Source organism: Gopherus flavomarginatus, chromosome 2 (assembly GCF_025201925.1).
Source record: "Gopherus flavomarginatus isolate rGopFla2 chromosome 2, rGopFla2.mat.asm, whole genome shotgun sequence".
Classification (NCBI taxonomy): Eukaryota; Metazoa; Chordata; order Testudines; family Testudinidae; genus Gopherus; species Gopherus flavomarginatus.
Window position 1 is genome coordinate 10610066 of NC_066618.1, and position 18471 is coordinate 10628536.

At 46.2% G+C, this 18471-nt stretch overlaps 2 protein-coding genes across 7 annotated transcripts in view; both read right to left on the reverse strand.

The window, feature by feature from the left end:
- GHRHR (growth hormone releasing hormone receptor) overlaps window positions 1-18471 on the reverse strand; it is a 1095940-nt gene that overhangs the window by 566329 nt on the left and 511140 nt on the right. The window lies entirely within an intron of this gene.
- The window catches only part of ADCYAP1R1 (ADCYAP receptor type I), a 144608-nt gene that overhangs the window by 105636 nt on the left and 20501 nt on the right, over window positions 1-18471 (reverse strand). For all 6 annotated transcript variants that reach the window (XM_050942648.1, XM_050942651.1, XM_050942650.1 and 3 more), the window contains exon 2: window positions 8556-8661. In XM_050942648.1, the coding sequence (XP_050798605.1) occupies window positions 8556-8661 (106 nt within the window). The remainder of the gene's footprint in view (window positions 1-8555; window positions 8662-18471) is intronic.

Sequence of the window (18471 nt, forward strand, 5' to 3'; positions counted from 1 at the left end):
TTATCCACTAGAGTGTTGCTGAACATGCCAGCAGCAGGTACCTGCTGTGCTGATGAGGGTAAGAAGAAACTTCCTCTGTGGGAAGGTTGTTCCATAATTCTCCATTCAGGAGGTTATTGCATCTTCCTCTGAAGCATCTGGCGCTGGCCACTGTTGGAGACAGGCTACTGGACTAGAAGGGCTACTGGTTAGATCTGGAAAGGGAATTCCTACATTCCTATGGAACACACCTAATGCATCCATGCGGAATATATCAGCACGGAGGCTGATCATACTAAATATATGCAAGTAGGATGTTCCTCTCGTATCCAGAGTGTACCAGCATGACCATACATTCCACTTGTTTGTAATGACATCTTGCTAGAACAATGGCAGCACCGCAGGTGCCATGGAAGACAAGCGACAAAGTGGTTAGTGAAATCGAGAGGGATGATCATCTTGTGGTTAGGGAATAGGACTCATGAGATCTGGGTTTAGTCCCATTCACTGCCAGGACATTCTGTGAGATCTTGGGCAAGTCACATCATTTCTCTATGCCTCCATCCTCCAGCTGTAAAATGAGGAAAATAATATTACATGTCTTGTCTATTTAGACTGTAGGCAATTTGATGTGGGAGTGGTCTTACAGTCCATCACAAAATGAGGCTCTGACAGTGAGTGAGGCCACTAGGTGTTAATGCAATACACAGGAACATAGGATCTGCCACATTGGCTCAGATCTATGATCCATCTAGCCCAGCGTCCTGTCTCCAGCAGCGGTCAGCATCACATGCTTCAGAGGAAGGTGCAGTAAAAACTCCAGGTGGCAATTATGGGATAACCTGTCCATGTGGAATGTTTCTTCCTAACCCAACTGTCTAGACCTTGGCTTATGCTGAAGCATGTGAGTTTATACCCCTTCCAGTATGAATAATAAGAGTGAATCTGCCAAGTCTGGCATTATGTAGCACCTAGTTTTACCCCAAATCTCTAGCCCCATGCTTCTGAACCTGGTATTAGATTGTCAGTGGATGCTCTGCCCTGCTGTGGAGAGAAATCCAGCACCACCAAAGCACTTCTGAAGAGCTAATAGCCAGGAGAACAACTCCAGCCACGTTATTCCCACACACGGCTGCAACAAGGAGGGAGGCACATGCACAATGAAATAACTTCCCTCCAGTGCTGGCGAGGGAAATAAGAACAGCTCACTCAAAAGCTTTGAAAGAATGGGAGATTGATGAGGTATTTCAGGAAAAAAAAAACAAGAGCAAACTCTCCCTGTCCAGCACAACACAGCAGTCCGGCTCCATCTTCCCATCCAGACGGGCTCCTTTTCAAAGCGCACATCTGTGAAACTCGCTCACCCACTGCATTTGGGAAAGTGCAACCTGATCAACTCTCTCTTCCCCGCCCCACACCTTTCATTTTACTCGATCATGTTAAAATGACAACAGGGCTCTGGCTTGCGTGATGCTCCTGCGGGGGAAGAATGCTGCACATGTATAGCCCAGTCAAGAGCTGTTGATAATACCTGATGGGGCTGGAAATGTGCAGCTGTCCCTTTAAATATTTCACCAGGAGGTGAGGGTGGCATGGAAAGCATGCCACATGCTAGAAGAGTTTACTGGGGCAGCCAGAATTAAAGAGTGATTTTACAATGAGACATAAAACCAGAGCCCTGACCACTTCCTATTCCATTCAGCTTCTTAGACCGTGCCTGCCACTATGGTGCCTGGATGCAGCCCAGAAGTGCATTAAAACATCTGTCATGTGTGTCTCTTTTTTGTGGTCATGAAAGATCCCAGGGCACTTCGGATAAGGAAGGAGTATAAGCCCTGGTGTGTTCTCCAAATATTACGGCTACTAAAATACACCCTGCAGTTTCAACTGGCTAGGGTATTCCTAGTCAGTCCCTGTGCTAAACTGTTGTGGAGTGTTGCTATGCACGGTTGTATACCTGCTGTGCTCAGGGTTGTTTGTCATGTGATCACTCGGTCCCCAACACACACCTCTGAAAGGCTGTGAGGAGGCGGTATGGCCTAGAGGATAAAGCACTAGACTGGAGGCCTGAGTTTTACTCTCAGCTCTTCCATGGGCCTGCTGGGTGACCTTGGTCAAGTTATTGCCTTGTGCCTCAGTTTCCCCAGTTGTAAAATGGGGATAATGATATGGACTTTCTTTGTGAAGGGCTTTGAGATCTACTGATGAAAAACACTCTGTAAGAGCTAGGTATTACTATATAACAGTCATAAAACCCTCTGAGATCTTGGTATGAAGGACACTGAAGAAGTGCAGGTATCATGACTATTGTACTACAGGCAGAGTGTAGACTCCTGCCTGGAATGGCAGGTCCAGGGAGACAGGGCATTGCCCTACAAAGATGGAATCCAGTGCACTGTGGGCCCAGAACAGACCTGCATTACGGCCATGGTAGACCTAGGAACTGTATTTCAGAAACTGTAATTACTAAACCAAGGGATCAAACCAGTAAAGTGCTAAGCATCATCAGCCCCTACTGAAATCACCTCCTAAGGGATCTGTATTGGAACCCGTACTCACATGAGTGTTTCCATTGTAGCTACGTGAGTAAAGGATGCAGGATTTGGTCCTTAGACTTTAAAATGTCTTGCAGCCGGACTCATGGGCCAGACTCTGTCGTGTGCTCTAGCCCATTTGTTCCAACTCTGGCAGCAAAAAGAGGTCAGATGCTAACTCCACCCGGCCTGCTGAGTATTCCCCTAGTAAGGAGAACATTTCAGTTGCTGTACAGACAATCTAGGCAACTCCCACACCATCCCCACTAACTCCCGGGTGATGAAGATGGGATAGAGAATGCTGGGAGCAGGAGAGAGTTTGGCCAGAGTCCAGATGTGGATTGCCAATTCTCAGCTAGTGTACTGCAGGGATGATGGGCTGAGATCAGTGGACTATAGACTGTTGCCAGCTATCATAGGTTAGAGCAGCCTGGAAGCTGCTCTAATCTGCTCTAGGACTGAGGCTGGAACATGGCAGAAAATCAGGGAGATATCATTGTAGGAGAGCATTTGGTCTTATTGCGGTGCATGGCCGCCCTTCCGTCTCTCCTGTCTCCTCCCCTTCATTCTCCTACATTGTTTTTCCCTGTAACATTTTCTCTCCCTCCACAGCCCACTAAAGGAGGATTCTGGCCCTAACTCAAAATCTGTGTATGCATCTCCTTTTATTCAGGCATTGCACATGGGAGGCCAGGACTGCAGGGATGAGGGGGCGAGGTCAGTATTTCGCCTTATTTTCTTTCTTATGAAAGCCCCTGAAAGACTGAAAACCCTTTAGAGGAAGCAGCGATCATGGAGGGGCTGTAAAATAAACATGAAAAGCTCCATTGTTTCCCAAGCACTTACAGACACCACAAAGCAGCAGAGAGAAGAAAAACACAACCCAGTGGAGAACAAAACAACAGCAAACATAACCCAGAGGAGGGGGAAGATCTGCTGTGCCAAGGCATGAATGCATCCGCAGGCTGGCTGCTTGGTAGGATATTGTTAGCATTAATCTGAAGGCTCCGTGGCGACAGCTGCAGCGTGAGCATTGTGCACATATTGCAGCTCGCTGCGGGGAACCCTAAGGACCGGCTTGGGAGCCAACTCCTCTGCAAATCTGGAAGCAGGAGCCAAACACAGCGGGAGGCAAAGCGAGGGAGGACTGAGTTAATATGAGCGGTCTGGAGCATGCAAAAAGAGCCCCCATTGACTTCTATGGGATTAATTTATTTGGGGGAAGGATTTAAAGCATGAGGATGGGCTGGAAGGAACAGCTCCATAGAACTCCCCATTATTTATTTGCATCACGGCAGCCCCAGTCATGGACCAGAACCCCACTGCGCCAGGTGCTGTATAAACACAGAACAAAGGCTTAATGAAATAAACTGCCTCTATGCCCACTAACTCAGCCCCTGCCTCAAGGACCTTACACTCAGCCCTTCCAGGAAGAGAGATTTCCTTCGATAGAGGATTACTCGTGAAGTAGGTTTTGTTCCATGGCTTAGTTTGGATGGGAAATCAAAGGCTATATCTAGGTTTCTACCCCTCGCCTCCCTCTCTGTTTATTTACCAGTCAGAACGCATTTCTTCTTTCTCCCATCTGCCTCTGAGATGCACATAGGTGTTTTCTATGCTGCTCGGTTTTCCAAAGGAAACAAGCTAACAGTCCATTTCTCTAGCAGCTGTCACTTTTAATAAGCCTTATTTTTTTAGCCCAGTAATGAGAGCGCAGCACATTCTCCCAGCTGAAGAACAGGTTGGCTGAGGTGAGTGGAAGGAAAAGGAATCAATCAAAGATGAAAATGCACTGCAAATGCCCCTGGCCGCCTCCACCTGCAGGCAGGTATCCCAAAACAAGGAGTTTCAGGGCAGCGAGAACTGAAATGGGCCCGTCTTTTATATGAGGCTCTTGATAACTATGAACGAAAGGCCAGGTTTGGTGATGCTGAATATTGCTTTACCCCAAGGGTCAGCAACCTTTCAGAAGTGGGGTGCCGAGTCTTCATTTATTCACTCTAATTTAAGGTTTCAAGGGCCGGTAATACATTTTAACCTTTTCAGAACATCTCTTTCTATAAGTCTATAATATATAACTAAACTACTGCTGTTTGTAAAGTAAATAAAGTTTTTAAAATGTTTAAGAAGCTTCATTTAAAATTAAATTAAAATGCAGAGCCCCCCGGACCGGTGACCAGGACCTGGGCAGTGTGATTGCCACTGAAAATCAGCTCATGTGCCGCCTTCGGCCTTATTGATTGCAGTAGGAATCGTTGTGGAATAATGGAGTACTCAGTACGAATAAATGTGGCAGAGTCTGGTCTGAAATATGTACCACACAGGGCTGGATGAATCAGATAGGCCTAGATTATGGCTTTATAATCTGCCCCAAGTATGGGCTAGCAGGCAGCAGAGCAGAGAATAAACTCATTGACACTGCAAAGGAAGGTGTTGTGATCTTGAAGTCTATATGATTTATAAAAATTTGATAATGAGTGAATATAATGTAACTGGAATATGCTTCATGCAAAAGGTCTCTTGTAAGGTATCATTACAAAGCTTATTGTCTACTGAATGTGGTCATCTTATTTGTATAAATGTATCACTCTTGTATCTGAAACTAGAAATATGAAATATAACTCTGAGGGACTATTTTGATTATGCAAAGTGTGGGCCATTAATGGTGGTTTGGAATCTTGATGGCTCCCATCAATAGGACAAGGGACTGGGGCTCTGTTTGCAGGCAAGCCTTCCTCTGAGTCAGGCTGGAGGAATGAAGGCTTGGGGGTCATATAGTGACATGTGATCATGTCACATGAACTGGAATCCATCTTTAACCGGGTGCTTTTCCAGTGAGGGGCGGTAGAAACTCAGAGGGACAAAGGATTCCCACCTTATGCAAATGATATATAAAGGGGTGGTAGAGAACAAAGAGAGAGAAGAGCCATCATGAAGAATCCCATAGCTACCACCTGAGCTGGAACAAGAGATGTACCAGGGGAGAGAATTGTGCCCAGGCCTGGAAGGTGTCCAGTCTGAGGAAAAAACTTACTGAAGCATCTCTGAGGGTGAGATTACCTGTATTCAGTTTGTTTAGACATAGATTTGCGTGTTTTATTTTATTTTGCTTGGTGACTTACTTTGTTCTGTCTGTTACTACTTGGAACCACTTAAATCCTACTTTCTGTATTTAATAAAATCACTTTTTACTTATTAAGTAACTCAGAGTATGTGTTAATACCTGGGTGGGCAAACAGCTGGGCGTATCTCTCTATCAGTTTTATAGAGGGTGAAAAATTATGAGTTTACTCTGCATAAGTTTTATACAGGGTAAAATTGATTTATTTGGGTTTAGACCCCATTGGGAGTTGGGCATCTGAGTGTTAAAGACAAGCACACTTCCGTTAGCTGCTTTCAGGTAAACCTGAAGTTTTGGGGCAAGTAATTCAGCCCCTGGGTCTTTCTTGGAACAGACGGGAGTGTCTGGCTCAGCAAAAGAGGGTGCTGGAGTCCCGAGCTGTCAGGGAAAACAGGAGCAGAGGTAGTCTTGGCACATCAGTTGGCAGCTCACAGGGGGGGTTCTGTGATCCAACCCGTCACAGGTGTGTCTGCAGGGAGAGTAAGAAAACAACGCCCTCCCCCCAGCATTAATCAAGCTGGCACAGGTAACAGTGGTGGGCTAGCTACCCAAGAACAAGCCTGCTGGGGATTCTGGGTATGTACTCAGGTTGCTAGCCACCACCAGGGTCCACGCTCACCATGCCTTCGGTGCTATTGTTACCTGCACCAGCTAGATTAGAAGCGAGTGCAGATATGCCGAGCATAAGACAATCCTGGCATCATTTGCAGTGGAGGTCAGGCCTACACGTGGAACTGAGGGTGTGAGGCCAAGCTTGTGTAGACATACCCACGGTAGCTCTCCTCGAACAAGCATACTAAAAATAGCAGTGTAGCGAGGGCCACAGGGGTGGTGGCTCAGGCTAGTCACCCAGGACCCAGGGGGTCCAGGCAGGTATGGACTCATGTGCCTACATTGCTATTTGCAGAGAGCCAGCTTGAGCCAGGCTAGTGTAATTGTGACCCCTAGAGTCACAATTCCTCCCCTGGCTCCCAAATGGGGCAGACGGAAGGTGGCAAAGTAAGTCACACACACACACACACAGTTCGTGAAGGAATTTACTCCAGACTGGGTGCCAGTGGCCATTCCCACTCACTGCCTTCCTCCTCCCACTGCACTCAGGTTGTTCGGGTGAGTCGCTCCAGCTCTTCCTATGCCCCCTAACTGGAGTCACAAACTGAGCAAGGCCAATCAGGGGACAACAAGAGATCTTATTCTCCCCAGTGCTGCTGAGGATGAGCTGGGGGGATCTCACCTGTGGTGATTTCCATGAAAGATGCTTAAGGAAGGAGAAAGGGGGGAGTTGGGCCCCGTTGCCAAGGCACTTGTAAGGCAGAGAGAAAGGCCATGCAGGCAGGGGTTGCTTCCCTCCCATGTCAGGGATGGATTTGCCAGACGCAGAGTCCAGGAGAAGCAGAGTTTGTGGCATTGGCTTCAGTTGTAACTCTGCCTGGGGGCACGGCCTGATATGCTGGTCTGTACGTTCAAGGATCTGAGAGTCAGGATCCAGGAACCAGGGGCAACTGGGTGAAATTCTCTGGCCTGTGCTGGTCAGGATGTGAGACCAGCTGATCCAACGGCCCCTAAACTCTCTGAATTCCTGAATCCAAACAACAGCCAATTGGCTCATCGTTAATAAAAGGTAACAAGAGTCACAATCAGCTGCTGCTATAGCTCTGCAGGGGAGCAAAAGATTCTCCCCCTTGCCCACATTAATGATTCAGAGGCTCATCTGCCAGCGAAGGGGCTGCCCTCAGAAACAACAAGAGAAGCCTGTGGGTAAAAGGAAAGGCCTGAGCTGTGCACTCTCCCTGGTTCCATCAAACCATTTGATTCATTCGCGAGGCGCTGGACAGCAGAGTCCAGCCGCTGCTTCGTGAGCCAGTTTGCAAGCCTCTAGTGTGGTTACTTCGCATTGTGCTCCTGGCAGATTTCTGCCCACAAAGCCATCTGAACCGACCATGGGAGGAGCACCCCCACTTTAGGGCATACTCTGGTGGCACAGAGTCGACATAGAGGCTCCTGCATCCTCCCGCTTGCTTCCAGGATGGAAAATATGGCCAGGCAGAGGCGGCACAATCAGGATTTCACCATGTTCCCCAGTTTGGCCACTTTTGTGCTGCCTTTATACTCCTCCACCCCAAATTCCACCACCAGGAGTTTGGCTGGAGCCTTAGAATTGATGCCTGGCTTCCAGTAATGCTCCACTGGTGACTTGCTTTACAACTTCAGATGAGTCATGGAGGGCCTGACTTTCAGAGGTGCTGAGCATCCACAGCTCCCACTGAAGTCAATGAGAAGGAGACAGTGCTCAGCACCTCTGCATTGCAGGCTCTGCATCTCTCTGACCCTCAGTTTTTCTGTCTGTGGCTCTGAGGTAGTGGGAGGATTCTGTCTATCAATCTGGCACTCATCACAGTAGCATATGATTAATGTCTGTAAAGCACTTTTGAGGTCCTTTGATCAGGTGCTCCACTGATGCAAATTATTACTGAAATGAAGACAGAAACATAGGAACTGCCATTCCAGAACACACCGATGCTCCCGTATACAATTTCAACAGTGGCTGATGTCAGATGCTCCAAATGAAGGTGTAAAACCCCATGGAGCCTGACCCAGTCAATGCCTATTGAAAAGTCTTTCCAGTGACTTCTATGGGCTCTGGATCAGTCCCATAAATATACCTTATTGTGTCATCCTGTACTATGGAAGGAAGTATATTCCTGACCTTGGCTGGTCATCAGCATTTGCCCTGAAGCATGACAGTTAATTGCTCTTATAATGTTTATCCTAGCTAATTTAAATGTAATTGCTAAATCATATTCTAGTAATCCTTTGGCATCAATATTCTGTGTGTCACATGGCAGATCACACATGTAATAAGAGGGAAACTCTGGAAGGCATTCATTCAACATACATATCCATCCCAGACTGGAACTCACCTGGGGAAGACTCATTCCATGGATTGAGGGCACTTGCTCTCTTGATTTTCTCCAGACAGGCCTCCTGCTCCTTTCTGATGATGCAGTCTGAGTGCGTCGCTGCAACCTGAAAGGCAGAAAGCAGAACAATTACAAATACAGCAGTCTATCTTGAACTCATGGGAAAACCAGTAAATCTTGTGATCATCCTCTTGGGGGGAAAACAGCCCTGGAAGATGAAATAAATGCACTGTAAACTCACTGTCCAGTGCACAAGACCTAAAGCTAAACAATAGGATTACAATGGAGATTAATTATTGCAAGGAATATCACTGGTTTTATTTTTCCTGCTATCCACTTCTAATACACTGCTTTTATGGAGTCTGAAGCCATAGGAGAAGGATCATCAAGTGGTTAAATCATTGAATGGGGACTCAGAAGCCCTAGGATCAGTTCCTAGTATTACCATTTACTCTTGTGTAACCTTGGGCATGTCACTGAATCTATCTCTTTCATCTAGTTTTCAGCCAGGTAAATACTTTTGTAAGCAGAGTCAGGATGAGCTCTACCCTGACATCTGGTGGTGAATTATGGCAAGTGTGGAAAAGGACTTAGGGGGCTGATCTTGTTTGCATAGGCAAACCCACTCTGCCTAGCATGAGCCCACGGCAGCCCAAAATGGTCACTTTGACAGCTGTGGGATCCCCAAGATCTCGGTTATTGAGGTAGGAGGAATAAAGTATTGCTACCCTGATTATGTGAATGAAGGACTATGAGACTGTTTTATGACAGAGGATCTCACCATCAACTAAGTATCACTCGCTAGACAAGGGACATGGGTTCCAAAATGCAGTGAATTGGGAGAGGTTGGGGATAGGTGTGTGTATCTGATGGTATGGGTCCCTTTTTAAGGCCTGGCATACCAATAGCATCTTCTCTCTCCACTTTTGAATAGCAGAGCTAAATTTGATTCCACTAGGAGTCTTGCTAGAGGCCGCTGAGCTGAATTCACTTTGGGCCAATGGTGCACCAACACTGGGGCTCCCCTACCACAAGGTGAAATCATGAAGAGCTGAAACCACTAAAAGAGCTAAAATTACTGAGCTGAGATCACTGAGTGCTGTGTTAACTAGTAGGGGAGCCTGAAGATATATTGCTAAGTGACTGGCAGAGCACAGCAGTTTGCAGGACAGTTGGAGTGGAGCGGAGCGGAGCAGTTTGTGGGGACAGTGGGAGTGGTTCATGGGACGGCTGGTAGAGTGGAGCAGCTGGCGGAGCAGAGCAGCTTGTGGGATGGTTGGAGTGGCCCACGGAACAGCAAGTGGAGCAGAGTGGAGCAGTTTGTGGGGGTGTCTGGAGCGGCTCACGGGATGGATGGAGGAACGGAGCGGCTGGTGGAGCGGAGCCATTCGTGGTGAAGGCTGCAGCCGAACTCGATGGAGAGGCGGGGCAGTCGGCCTCAGCCCACGTAAGGTGCCCCTTAACACCCTGTGTGCCCAGGCTGGGCGGGGGGGGGGGGTTAATACTCTGCAGATAAACTTTTGAACTCTGGGGCGGCACTGACCAGGGACAGAGACTTTTGAGTTGTTGGATTTTGAGGTGATTGGACTTAAGACCCTAAGGGGAAAAGGACGTTGCCAAAACTTACTTGGTGGGTCTTTTGCTCATGATTTGTGTTAGGAGTCCTGTTTGTGGTGTTTCCCCAACGTAATGCCGCATTGTTTCCCTCCTTTATTAAAAGGATTTTGCTACACACAGACTCCGTGCTTGCGAGAGGGGAAGTATTGCCTCTCAGAGGCGCCTGGAGGGGGGGTGATATGTAATTGTCCCAGGTCACTGGGTTGGGGCTCGAGCCAGTTTTGCATTGCGCTATTGAAACGGAACCCCTGGATACTGAACCCGGCCCTTGTTGCTGCCAACTCAGAGGGGCAGAAGGGTTACACTTTTGTGGCTGTGCAGCCCATGTTTCCTCCTTTCCTCTCTTCTCCCATGGCTACAAGATGGTTTTACAGCCAAACTGAAATGCAATCCCAGCTAAACTGAGCTGTGTTGATCAAATCTCTCCTGGTACTAGCCACTGTCTTTATATCTCTACAGGAGTCCACGGTAGGACACACTGCATAGGAAGAGAGAAAAGGAAGTCACCTGTGGTTTGTATATGCAGGGTGGTAATGCAGAGTACAAGGGTGTGATTTCTAAAGCATATTAACATGTTGGGCATTAATTGGTCCTGTTAGAGGGCTTTCCCTTCACCCTCTCCTCTGGTTCTTGTCACTCAGACAGAAAGCAGAAGACCAGAAGTCCGAAGTGCAGGCAATGCGATGTTTATTGGGGTTAGTTCCGAGCAAGCATGTCCATAGCTCTGCACGCTGGCAGAGTCTGTTTCCCAGTGTTCCTTTCCCAGTTCTGATGCCGCACAGCCTTGCCTGTTTCCCCCATTCCCAGTTCTGATACCGCAGAGCCTTGCCTGTGTCCCGATTTCCTCTTCTTAGCAGGGCCAAATATACCTGCAGAGCATGCGCACAGTCCCATGCCTTTTGTACCCCATGGGAGGGGAGAGGAGTGAGGTTGTGCTACGGTCAGGGACAGGCATTTCTTTGGTCTTTTAGTGTTTTATACTTTCCCCCCACCCCCATTCCTCTTTGCTCTTCCCGCCTGATTGCTTGACCATGCCTTGAGATGGGGTTGAGGCAGCCTTAAAGTGTGCTCATATATATTACACTCCCACCATGCCCTGTAACACTTTAACTGCTCTATCCCTTATCTCTTCCCATTGTACTCACAAACCATCAGCCAGGCAGAAGCAACACAAACAGTGTCTTTGTTCTTTGTTCACACATCTTACTAAGGATATAAGGGTATCAAAGGTCAACCCCAAAATTCTATCCCAGGCTGACAAACAGGCTTATATGCTAACAGGTCCATGTAGACCCTGCTGGTATGAACTAAAAGTTCCCTAGTAGGTTTTAACAGTGGTAAGTGACCGAGAGGTGACTTGCCAAGGTCACTCAGCACACCAGGGACAAAGCTGAGCAGAGAACCCAGGTCTCTTTTTCTTTTACTCATCTAAAAGAAGCAGGGAGAGATAAAAAAGCATCTTTTAAAAAGTGGAAGTCAAATCCTAGTGAAGTAAATAGAAAGGAGCATAAACACTGCCAAATTAAGTGTAAAAATGTAATAAGAAAAGCCAAAAAGGAGTTTGAATAACAGCTAGCCAAAAACTCAAAAGGTAATAACAAAATGTTTTTTAAGTATATCAGAAGCAGAAGCCTGCTAAACAACCAGTGGGGGCCCTGGACGACCGAGATACAAAAGGAGCGCTTAAAGACGATAAAGTCATTGCGGAGAAACTAAACGAATTCTTTTCTTCAGTCTTCACGTCCGAGGATGTTAGGGAGATTCCCAAACCTGAGCCATCCTTTGTAGGTGACAAATCTGAGGAATTGTCACAGAATGAAGTGTCACTAGAGAAGGTTTTGGAATTAATTGATAAACTTAACAGTAACAAGTCACTGGGACCAGATGGCATTCACCCAAGGGTTCTAAAAGAACTCAAATTTGAAATTGCGGAACTATTAACTATGGTTTGTAACCTGTCCTTTAAATAGGCTTCTGTACCCAATGACTGGAAGATAGATAGTGGAATGTCAATATTTAAAAAGGGCTCGAGAGGTGATCCTGGCAATTACTGACCAATAAGCCTAACACCGGGCAAATTAGTTGAAACAATAGTAAAGAATAAAATTGTCAGACACATAAAAGAATATAAATTGTTGGGCAAAAGTCAACATGGTTTCTGTAAAGGGATATCATGTCTTACTAAGCTATTAGAGTTCTTTGAAGGGGTTAACAAACATGTGGACAAGGGGGATACAGTGGACACAGTGTACTTAGATTTCCAGAAAGCCTTTGACAAGGTCCCTCACCAAAGGCTCTTATGTAAATTAAGTTGTCATGGGATAAGAGGGAAGATCCTTTCATGGATTGAGAACTGGTTAAAAAACAGGGAACAAAGTGTAGGAATAAATGGTAAATGTTCAGAATGGAGAGGGGTAACTAGTGGTGTTCCCCAAGGGTCAGGCCTAGAACCAATCCTATTCAACTTAGTCATAAATGATCTTGAGAAAGGGGTAAACAGTGAGGTGGCAAAGTTTGCAGATGATACTAAACTGCTCAAGATAGTTAAGACCAAAGCAGACTGTGAAGAACTTTAAAAAGATCTAACAAAACTAAGTGATTGGGCAACAAAATGCAAATGAAATTGAATGTGGATAAATGTAAAGTAATGCACATTGGAAAAAAGAACCCCAACTATACATACAATATGATGAGGGCTAATTTAGCTTCAACTAATCAAGAAAGAGATCTTTGAGTCATCGTGGATAGTTCTCTGAAGACGGCAAGGCAGTGTGAAGCGGTAGTCAAAAAAGGAAACAGTTTGTTCGGAATCATACAAAAATGGATAGAGAATAAGATGGAGAATATCTTATTGCCCTTATATAAATCCATGTTACGCCCACATCTCGAATACTGCATACACATGTGGTCTCCTCATCTCAAAAGAGATATACTGGCATAAGAAAAGGTTCAGAGAAGGGCAACGAAAATGATGAGGGGGTTGGAACGGTTCCATACTAGGAGAGATTGAAGAGGTTAGGACTCTTCAGCTTGGAAAAGAGGAGACTAAGAGGGGATATGATAGAAGTATATAAAATCATGAGTGATGTGGAGAAAGTGAATAAGGGAAAGTTATTTACTTGTTCCCATAATATAAGAATTAGGGGCCACCAAAAGAAATGAATGGGCGGCAGGTTTAAACCAAATAAAAGGAAGTTCTTCTTCACACAGCGCACAGTCAACCTGTGGAACTCCTTGCCTGAGGAGGCTGTGAAGGCTAGGACTATAACAGGTCTTAAAAGAGAACTAGATAAATTCATGGAGGTTAAGTTCATTAATGGCTATTAGCCATGATGGGTAGGGAATGGTGTCCCTAGCCTCTGTTTGTAAGAGGGTGGAGATGGATAGCAGGAGAGAGATCACTTGATCATTACCTGTTAGGTTCACTCCCTCTGGGACACCTGGCATTGGCCACTGTGGGTATACAGGATACTGGGTTGAATGGACCTTTGGTCTGACCCAGTATGATTGTTCTTATGTTCTTATGTCTGAGCCCCAGTGCAGTGTGCTATCATCTAGGACACACTGCCTTTCTAAGGAACACAGCCTTCACTTTAAGAAAATTAAACAATGTTTGGGATGCACTTCAAAAGATGTGTCCATGTTTAAATGAGAGTTATACTGAGATGGGCTATATCATCTAATCCTGTTTCCAGGCTGAGACTTTCCTGGCAGGTCCCTGGAAATCACAGATTAAGGCCAGCATGCATGACATTTCTCAGATCACCATATGCCACTAATGCATAGGGATGCTATGTCCCTAGCCTCCCAAGAATGACCAAGCAGCACCACAAAATGTACATGAGTTTCCCAAGTGTAACTTCGGTCTCTTTCAAGGTGCAACAAACCTTATGGATTCTCTGAGTGTTCCATGAGAGAGCTGGGCACTTCAGGGCAGAAGGTTTGGCAAAAATCCAGGGTGGGGAGTGTGTTGGGGTCACCCTGCAAGTAGTAACCTCAATTGATGGAGACCCTGGTGAGGCTCCTGTGTTGCTGGCAGGCTGCTGGGGTCAGAACGCTGAACCAGGGCTGCAGAGCTCTGAATCAGATGCTCAGGGAACTGTTTTTGTCCACTGGCTGTTGGTTTCCAATCTGTGAGCATTTAAGGCACGTAGGGCTACAGACAGTGATACACCCCTGCACTGCTGTGGGTTGAACACCCAAAATGCGACACAAGGGTCACAACCTTCTCTGATCTCATCTCTTTTGCCATGAGGTTATTTGCTGCTCCCAGACAGACTGGTTGCAGTTTCCCTGAAAACACCAGTGATACCTGCAGTTCTGGCACACACTGCTGGATATCACGAAACCTAGAAGCCAGGCAGGCAGCACGAGAAAGATAAATGAATTTTTAGAACCAAAACCCAGGAATCCCAGAGAACCAAGCAACTGGGACTCCTCAAGCTTCTAGGGAGGCAGGCAAATTTTTGTTTAGTATGCAATGAACTAAAAATTAATCAAGCAAAAGGAGTATGAAACCTGAACTGGTGATGCTGAAGACAAATAAATGTAGACTGATGGCTTTAAAAACAGATGCTGGCTATTTAACTTTGAAGAAATAAGATAAAAGACACATGTTGCTACGATGGCAAAATGGCCCAGTGGATAGTGTATTGAATCCTGACTCTGATAATCTGGGCTCTATCCCCAATTCTGGTAGCTGCATACTGGGCAACCTTTGGCAAGTCACTTGGTCTCTACTCCTCAGTTTCCCTAACTAATAGATAGTCATATTGACTTTCCTTCATAAAGCACGATGAGAGATATAGGAATTATTAAAAGCACTTTAGAGACATGGAACACATTCATGCTATTTTTGAGCCTTCATTTGTAAAGATAAGTGATAAGTTCTGGGTACTCCTCTGTGTTTCTATAGTGCCTAGCACAGGAAGCCCTGCTCTTCATAGGTCCCAAGGCATTACAAATTAAATCATCAGCATTGCTAAATGGCATCTGTCATAAACAGATAGCTAAGGGTTAATGTCTCTTTCACCTGAAAAAAAAGTAACCTGAAGCACCTGACCAGAGGACCAATCAGGAAACAGGATTTTTTCAAATCTGGGTGGAGGGTTTTTTGTGTGTGAGTCCTTTGTTCTGGGTCTTCTGCCTGTACGCTCTCTCAGCTATGAGAGGATTTCTATTTCCTGCTTTCTAATCTTCTGTTTCCAAGTTGTGAGTACAGAGTTCATAAAAACAATAAGGGTTATTGTTTTTTTCTTTTGTATTTACATGTCTATAGTTGCTGGAGTGCTTTCATTGTATTCTTTTTGAATAAGGCTGTTTATTCAATATTCTTTTAAGCAATTGACCCTGTATTTGTCACCTTAATACAGAGAGACCATTTTTATGTATTTTTTTCTTTCTTTTTATATAAAGCTTTCTTTTAAGACCTGTTGGAGTTTTTCTTTAGTGGGGAACTCCAGGGAATTGAGTCTGCAGCTCACCAGGGAATTGGTGGGAGGAAGAAGTCAGGGGGAAATCTGTGTGTGTTAGATTTACTAGCCTGACTTTGCATTCCCTCTGGGTGAAGAGGGAAGTGCTTGTATTTCCAGGCTGGAAACGGGGGAGGGTGGTATCCCTCTGCTTAGATTCACGGAGGTTGCTTCTGTGTATCTCTCCAGGAACACCTGGAGGGGGGAAGGGAAAAGGTTTATTTCCCTTTGTTGTGAGACTCAAGGGATTTGGGTCTTGGGGTCCCCAGGGAAGGTTTTTTGTGGGGACCAGAGTGCCCCAAAACACTCTAATTTTTTGGGTGGTGGCAGCTTTACCAGGTCCAAGCTGGTAACTAAGCTTGGAGGTTTTCATGCTAACCCCCATATTTTGGACGCTAAGGTCCAAATCTGGGACTAGGTTTATGATTGCATCAAATAAGCAAATGTAAGGCGGGCTTGTGCCACAAAGACATGGCCTGTAGTCAGGGGCAGTACATTGCTGAGCTGCCCGAAAGGATCCCGGTGAAGGAACTGTGGCTCAGTGAGTAACAATCCCCTCACTAAACCCCTTTGCTCAAGGGAGCTTATGCTTTGTTGCTGGCTTATTCCACAAGCAAATTATGACACCTCCTCTCCTCCTCCTCTAGGTTAGCTGCATCAGCCAATGCTCTGGGGGGAATGGTGCCATGGCTTCTGCACATCAACCCTCCCCAGCTCTGGAGGGTGTAATAGTGGATATGGAGTAGCAGTTACCCATCATTGTTTACTTCTGCACACTGGGGCCCCAAGGTCTAGCTAGCCCATGCACAGGTGTAAGGAGGGTACCCCTGAGCCAGTGAGATGTCCATGGACCAATCTAGCTACGGAATCAGGTGGAGACTGGTAGCAAAAGATATCCGATCCCACTCATCAGGGTGAAGAACTCTAGAACACTGAAGAACTCTAGAAATTAAAATGACCCAGTGCCACATTTGTAGCCATTGATCAACACTCATTTTAGAAAAAAAGATGAATGGAAAGCAATAATAATAATTTTGCCGATCACAAGTAGAAATCAAAAAAGCTCTTCATAGCGTATTAATGGATTTCAGAAGTCTCAGTGTGCCCCCACTGAAGAACTGGTTCAGAGACAAAAAACAATGAGGATTTTCCCCCAAAATGTAGAATTCATGGCTAGAAATGCTGGTATAAAAGTAGAATATTCCTTTCAATGGACATTCTATGGGTCGATCCTGCAAACACTTAAGAATTTTATTCACATGAGTAAATTGAATGTGACTACTAGAGTAAGTAAAAGTTACTCATGTGCTTAAGAGTTTGCAGGATCAGGACTTATATTTGTAAAAGCAAAGTCCCGATGTAACAGGAATTGGTACAATACCTTTGGTACGTTCATTGCAACAAAGGAATGATTTAAAAACAGTTATACAATAGCATTAGCTTTCTTTCCCCTTTGATCTCTGTATTTCCTATCTCAGGGCTTGTCTACATCAGAAAGTTGCAGCGCTGGTGAGGGAGTTACAGCGCTGCAACTTAGGAGGTGTACACATCTGCAGGGCACCACCAGCGCTGCAACTCCCTGTTTGCAGCGCTGGCCGTACTCCCGTTTTGTCTCGGGTGTAGAGGATCCAGCGCTGGTGATCCAGCGCTGGTAATCAAGTATAGACACTTACCAGCGCTTTTCTTGACCTCCGTGGAATAAGCAGGTATCCCAGCATACCTGAGGAAGCCTCTGGTAATCAAGCTGGTCTCCTTCCCCGGCTTGCTCTCGCGTTCCCCGAACCCCGAGCAAGCAGGTCTCCTTCCCTGAGGTTTGCTGGGTGGTTCCGGGAACGCGAGAGCAAACCGCGGCGAAGCTGGTCTCCTTTCCCGGTTTGCTCTCGCGTTCCCCGAACCCCCGAGCAAGCAGGTCTCCTTCCCTGCGGTTTGCAGGGTGGTTCGGGGAACGCGAGAGCAAACCGCGGCGAAGCTGGTCTCCTTCCCCGGTTTGCTCTCTCGTTCCCCGAACCCCCGAGCAAGCAGGTCTCCTTCCCTGCGGTTTGCAGGGTGGTTCGGGGAACGCGAGAGCAAACCGGGAAAGGAGACCAGCTTCGCTGCGGTTTGCTCTCGCGTTCCCCGAACAAGCAGGTCTCCTTCCCTGCGGTTTGCAGGGTGGTTCGGGGAACGCGAGAGCAAACCGCGGCGAAGCTGGTCTCCTTTCCCGGTTTGCTCTCGCGTTCCCCGAACCCCCCTTGAAGCCGCCCAACAGCGCTGCAGTGTGGCCACATCTAACACCACTTGCAGCGCTGGTTGCTGTAAGTGTGGCCACTCTGCAGCGCTGGCCCTATACAGCTGTACTAATACAGCTGTAACAACCAGCGCTGCAAAATTTTAGATGTAGACATGGCCTAAAAGGACCTGAGTCAAAGCTTACTGAATCAAATGGGAACCTTTCCACCTACTTCAATAGTATTTAGATCAGGCAGTGAGGGAGAGACAGAGACTGTGTATATGAACATAGTTGAGCCCTTTGGAAACAAAGTCATCTACATCAACAAACTATAAAGATGAAATGGAGTCTGATTCATCTCTGGTGCAAGTCTATCATCTTCAGTGATGTTACACTAGGGATGAGTTTAATCCATTGGGTTTATTTTATCATTGACGTCATACTGAATTACATTTTTTTACTACCTCTATTCTGATTCTCATTTTTTAAAAAGCCAACTTACCAAAACGATGAATACGCATGAGGGAATTACAGAAAGGAAGCTTGTTTGCAATGGAAACAATGTTACTAGCTTTCATCCCTATTTCTAACAAGCAGCAATTGGTCCAGCCAAAGCCTG